This window comes from Eucyclogobius newberryi, unplaced genomic scaffold (assembly GCF_026437365.1).
Source record: "Eucyclogobius newberryi isolate DKJ021-1_F unplaced genomic scaffold, fEucNew1.0.hap1 SCAF_17, whole genome shotgun sequence".
Lineage (NCBI taxonomy): Eukaryota > Metazoa > Chordata > Actinopteri > Gobiiformes > Gobiidae > Eucyclogobius > Eucyclogobius newberryi.
In genome coordinates, this window is record NW_027315801.1 from 15,904,473 (window position 1) to 15,910,888 (window position 6,416).

At 40.1% G+C, this 6,416-nt stretch overlaps 1 protein-coding gene across 3 annotated transcripts in view; it reads left to right on the forward strand.

Moving 5' to 3' along the window:
• The window catches only part of LOC140362991 (myelin transcription factor 1-like), a 28,648-nt gene extending 25,313 nt beyond the window's left edge, over positions 1-3,335 (forward strand). For all 3 annotated transcript variants that reach the window (XM_072449292.1, XM_072449291.1, XM_072449293.1), the window contains 2 exons: positions 492-635; positions 2,768-3,335. In XM_072449292.1, coding sequence (XP_072305393.1) covers positions 492-635; positions 2,768-2,908 — 285 coding nt within the window. In that variant the 3' untranslated portion in view covers positions 2,909-3,335. The remainder of the gene's footprint in view (positions 1-491; positions 636-2,767) is intronic.
• Positions 3,336-6,416: the final 3,081 nt, after the last annotated feature.

A 6,416-nucleotide genomic window follows, 5' to 3' on the forward strand; every position in this document is an offset into this window, starting at 1 on the left:
CTTGAGCTCTTTTGTTGCTCTTGGCCTGATGAGATAGTGCCCCCTGCCCCCGCCTGCGGTAACACACTCTGCTATTGGGTACTTTTGCCCAGACCTTTGTCAGCGTCAGTCTAATCATTAAGGCTCCTCAATAGAATTATTAATGGATTCAGTTGGAGGTTTTGAAGCTCTTCCAGGAACATTTGAACAACATATGTCACATGTCATTTCTTATCATCTCTAATGTTAGATAAAAAAAAATCTAAATGTTATGATAGTACACTTCTGTCATTACTTCAAGATTCAAATTGCACCAGTCAATTCTAAGAACATTTGTCTCCGCACCTGTCTGCGAGCCGCGCCTGTCTGCGAGCCGCACCTGTCTCTGTCTGTGTGCCACATTTGCTTAAACTGCCTATACTACAGGCCGGCTCTGGGGACTATCTATTGCTACTACTGCTGAATCGGGAACTCACGTGTGGCCCTCATGTGTGGCCCTCATGTGTGTGCAGATCTCTTCCATGGAGATGAGCCTGAAGAGCATGGAGGAGGAGAACAAGCAGATCGAGGATAGGAACGAGGCCCTTTTCCTGGAGCTGTCGGGTCTGAGCCGGGCCCTGATCCACGGCCTGAGCAACATCCGACTACCCTCACTGGTCAGTACACACACAGGCCCCTGGGAGCCCTCACTGGTCAGTACACACACGAAGCCCGTGCAAAAGTGCGCACTAAACAAGCGCTTTACAAGCACCATATAAAGCGCTTGTTTACGCTAAGTAGCTCACGAATACGTTCCCCATCTCTTGCATGTTCCGTGCATATAAGCATGTAATGCAAAAATTGAACATTATTACTGTTTAGAGGGCCAAAAACACAAAGTGGGCGGAGCCCACTCAAAATTAACGAAAGTACCCATCAGTGACCAGGGACCCACACCATGAGGTAGGAAAGCACGAGCGCTTTCCGAAAATGTATAGTTTATGATATTTGAAAAATGGGAAACATTGTTTTCTCATCGGAATATTATTCTTCTTTCTTCTTTCTTCTTTCTTCTTTCTTCTTTCTTCTTTCTTCTTTCTTCTTTCTTCTTTCTTCTTTCTTCTTTCTTTCTTCTCGGGACCAACCCCCCTATTTTTCACCCAGTGAACATTGATGAAAAGTCACAAAAATTTGCACACCTCTAAAAATCGTGCCTCTCTACATTCTGGCTATTTCCCTTTTCTAAAATAAAAAAAATTGGCGAGTCAGCGCCCCCAAATGTACCAAAAATGCATTGAGAGATAGGAAGTGACCCAAAAAAATCTGATCGTAGAATCATGAAATTGGGTGCAGAGGTAGATGATGACAAGAGAAGTAAAAAATATTACAACGGCAACGCCGCCCGCCCAACCAAATGTCGGCCATATTGGTTCAAAAATGGCCAAGCATGACTCAGGAGTTTTTCAAAACGTCGTACCTAACTTGAAGTGAAATAAATTAATTTGGCTCGACAGCGCCCCCTACAGATTTTATATGGAGGTTAAATGTTTAGTTTTGCAAAATTTTACGAAATTTTACACAAAATTCAATTTTGGCATCCCCATCAAAAAAGTCAAGGACCTCCAGGGCCCAGGGGAGTGCTGGTCATAATTGTTATGACTTTGCCGTAGCGATGACAGAAACCTCCCATGTTATTCCAATGGGGAAATCGCCAGAACATGTTTACACTTTATACTTTCACGAACTCCTTCTAGGGCGTTAGCCCTATTAATTATAAGAAATTTGGTGAGACTCATCTTCAGGGGTTATCCACATTTTGATTCAAAGAGTCATGGTCTCTGTGCGGCGAAACCGCACATTTTGCCAAGAATTCAAAATAAAATTGCTTTTTGAATGGTAAAACAAAGGGGAGAAGATGTGACAGCGTCACAGATTCAGCAGTAGGCGTAATAAAAGGACAATTGGGGCGCGTCAGCGCCCCCTCCTCTTGCAGCGTGGCTGCGGCGTGGTGAGGGCCAATCATTGCCGTTGCGGCCCTTTGTTTTCGTAACTCTTATTTCACCACCTAATAATAGGCTAATTTTCAAAACTAAAAATAACATTTATTTCGTTATGTTGCCATCTGGTCTAATACTAAAGCTCAAGATCCTTCTAACACTGTTCAGGAAAGGTCATACTTAGGGTTAGGGTTCAAATATCTAGTTTTGAAGCTAGTTTTAGTATTCATCCATTTCTTCTGTTTTATCCGGGGCCGAGCCGCAGAGGCAGTCTTAGCAGGGACTCCCAGACGTTCCTAAAGACATACACCTCCTCCAGCTCCTCCGGGGGATCCCAAGGCGTTCCTAGACCGTCCAAGAGACATTGTCCATCCAGGGATCTCTAAGGGAGCGTCCGGCCACCCTGCAGAGGCAACCCCTTTCGACCGCTTGTACCCACGATCTTGTGCTTGACCGCATCACTGCAGACTCTGCACCGATCCGCCTGTCAATCTCACGATCTGCCTGTCAATCTCACACTCCATCCATAACATGCAAACTGGCTTAATTTCATTTGGAAATGGCAAAAATTAATCTAAGGGTTAGGGTTAGGTCTCAATCTAAAATGTTACATTTTACATAAATTACATAATCAAGTATATTATCTGATATTAAAATATATAACATTTATAGATAAGATTTAGATGAGGTTTTATGACTTTTGCCTTCCATTAAAGTCTGCAGACTCAGAGGGCACTGGTTTTGTAGAATGACCGTGTTATCTGAACATAATCGACCCCAGTAGCTCCAAACTGACCGCTGTTCTTTTGCAGGAGCCGCTGTCGGAGGAGAACTTTGACCGCTACGTGGACACGCTCACAGACATGTTCTCCAACAGAGACTGCTACCAGAACCCGGAGAACCGCGCCCTGCTGGAGTCCATCAACCAGGCTGTCAAGGGCATCGCTGTGTGACCCCCGACCCCACCTCCCTCACGCTTCTCTGACCACTCCCATCTCTCCCCCTCACACCTCCCTCCTTGTTCCTCTTTGACCTCTCCTTTTCCCCTTCACCTTTCCTTTGTTTCTTTTACTCCTCACCTTACTTTTTACTTTGACCTCTCTCCTCTGTCCTACCGATCCCCTTTTCTCATTTCATTGCCTTGACTCCTCCTCCTGTATCTGTCCCTCTTTCCTAAACTTGGTCCTTTCTACTTTCCCTTACCTCTTTGTCCCTGCAGCACTTCTTTAGATTTTGAAACCTCATTTTTACGTGTTTTAGAACTCGATTGCCGTTTGCATGTTCCTTTAGAATGTGAGTAGACGCATTTCCACTGAGAGGTGAGAAATAATCCAAAACGGTGGCGGAACTCTGCCAGAAATGTAACACCTTTAAAGGGGAGTAGTTGCTTTATTTTTTTATGCGTTTTTTTTATCAATGTAATCTGAAAAAGTATGATTTTAATGATCATGATTTTTGCCTTTTCAATCAAATAACAAACAAGACTCAACAAACTAAACGTCCAAGCAACAAGTATTTTTACATGTGGGAGAAGGACTGTTAATTAAAATATAATTGAAACATACATTTTTTGGTTGACTAAATTTAACTAATCAAGATTTAGTCAACTAAATTAGTATGATTAAAGGTGAAATTAAAATTGATTCTCAAAATGAACACCAGATACAAAGGAACTAAATTATGATAAGATGGAAGGCAGGGTCTATGTAACTCTATGTTATCAATATTCAAATATAGAATCTTATTATTATTCCACAAACTTGTCATATTGAGCTTATTATCTTAAAGTACTTTAAAGTGACAGCAATCATGTCTTAAGGGTTTAAGAATGGCACAATTTTCTGAGACTATTGTGAACAAATCATTTCACTTATATTAATTCATACTGACAGAATCTTTGAATCTTTGTTACGGAATTGTAGCAGTGAATGCAAATTTGTATCAGTGTCAATGGTGAGAAATGAAATGTTCTATAAGAGCTCAAAACACGACTAAAATGTAAAAGAGCTGCTTCAGTCTAATAACAGATAACTCTGCTAAATAGATTTGTACTGCAACTCCGGCCACATTTTTCACTGACACAGAGCCCACAGCGGAGCTGATTAAAGTGGTACTGAGTTTAGATTCAATACAATACCAAGTAATACTGTGGAAAATATTGGGATAACGACCAAATACTGATGCCATTACTACTTTGACCTTTCTCTCCTTAAATAAGCAGTTTTTGAGTCCATGGAAATTAGCTTAGTTAATTGTTGTGGGGCAAGTGTCCTTTATCTCCCCCTGATGTTAGCTTAGCTCTGTTTTTCCATTTTACGTACAAATTTGAAAGAAACAAAAGCTCCGCAGACAAACATTTGGCAAAAAACTAATTAAAAGACATTTTGTTATAATATTGCTAGCGCTTTAAACGAAATGAACGCCCCTTTTAAAAACACAAGCTTCAAGGATCAAACGCTCTAGTGCGACTCAGTGGACATGCGCCTTGTGTGTATGTGTGTGTGTGTGTGTGTGCGCGCGCCAAGTGCTCCTAACTGATTATACTGTGACTAGTTTTCTAAGACGACGCTGTTTCACCGATAGTTTGTAGATCCACTTGTTACTGTCGTGTAAAATGTCGAATTATTATTATTATTATCCTATTTATTATTTATAAGTTTACATATTTATTACAGTATATTATGAGTCCTTCATTTTAAAGAGCAAAAGGTTTGAAACGTACACATGCCCTGACACAGAACAAAGAGGACATATTTTCAGATATCAACTACTATTAATTATTTTGTATAAGTTATTTATTGAAATGCTGGGATCTTTTTTATGTGCAAATATTTTCTAACTTTTTTGAAATAATTTTCTAAAACCCGCTGATGTTATTTATGTCTTATTTATTTCCTTTATCTATTTTAAGAACACTGCAATACAGAAATGATACTTTAATTTGTTGGAAAAAAGTGACTGTGTATTGAATTTTTTATGATGTGTTATTTATGGATGTGAGGATTATGTTAAATAAAGCAGAAGGCAGAGGCTGACGTCCTGCTCTGACCAAACCTGTGCACGTTCTGTCCAGCACCTGCACCAGCACCAGCACCTGCAGCAGCAGCAGCAGCAGCAGCAGCACGGACATGTACTTTAGGATTTAGATCAGGGGTGTCAAACTCATTTTGGGCCGTGGGCCGAATTTTGACGCTCAGGCTGGGTCGCTGGCCAAACATAACGTAAAACATAAAACAATACAAAATATAAGAAATAAAGAGCTTTATATAGCCTATGCTGTTTTTGAAGCATTACTGGATCGATAAAAAAAATGACAAAACGTTTGTTCTCATAAACTGAAATGTATTAAGAAAAACAAGTGTAATTTCACCAACACTGTGCTTCAGTTTATGTGCATTACAACTTCAGAGTTCATCTACAGAGATAAACATTTAGTCATAGGTATTTGGAACTGAAAAATATTGTATTAGACTTTATAACAAAATAAACTTCTCAATTCAATTCAATTCAATTTATTTTTGTAACACCCAAAATCACAACAGTTGCCTCTGAGGGCGACAGTGAAAAATGAATTAAGCAATGTCTGTGGTGGCGAGGGATGATGTTCCAGAGTCCTCTGTCCTTAGACCCTCCTTCTCGGCCAGGAAAAACTACAAAAAACCTCCTTGGGAAAAAGTAGAAACCTGGAGGAGTTCCAGAGTGAAGGAGAGCTCTGACTCTCACAGACGGACGCGAGGCTGGAGCTGGAGCCACTCTCTGATGAAGATGTAGACGCTGTATATTTGTCTGAAATGTGATTCTGTTGCATTTAATTTAATGGCAGGCCTTATGTATATATATGTAACTTCAGTTCTTATTAGTAACGATTTTAAATTGTGCCTTGATAATCTACCATTTTAGATTATTCATTAAGACCCTAGACAAATCACAAATGTCAGCAAATCAGCTTGTCACCAAGAGCCTCCTCACTTTTCTCAATGAATGGTGATTTTATGACAATAAAAATAGGAGAGCATTGTTCAATGATTGTAACTATAAAATGAATGAATTAATAAAGTAAGTACATCATCTTGGTTCATTTTACTTTTATTAGCCAATACTAATCTGCTCAGTCTCGACTACACTTGAAACTGTCTGTTGTAACCTAGTCTAGTCTTCACTTTTTTCTACAACTAATCTACTCATTCTCGTTTTGTAATTAATCTCAGGTAAACATCAATATCAAACTCACAATCATTGGGGATTCAATTGTTTAACATCAAAATCCTGGTTGTTTACTTTCGTCGCCGCCATATTGGAATTTGTCACTTCGTAACTGGAATTCGTCACTCCCGTGAGTTATGAACTTATGATCTAGTGCCGACCACCTCGGTCGCAGTGAAGAGCCATGCGGGGGAGGGGCGGCCACCAGTGGCATTGCGGGACGTGTAGTTCTAGCGATAAAAACGAAAGTTACAGATG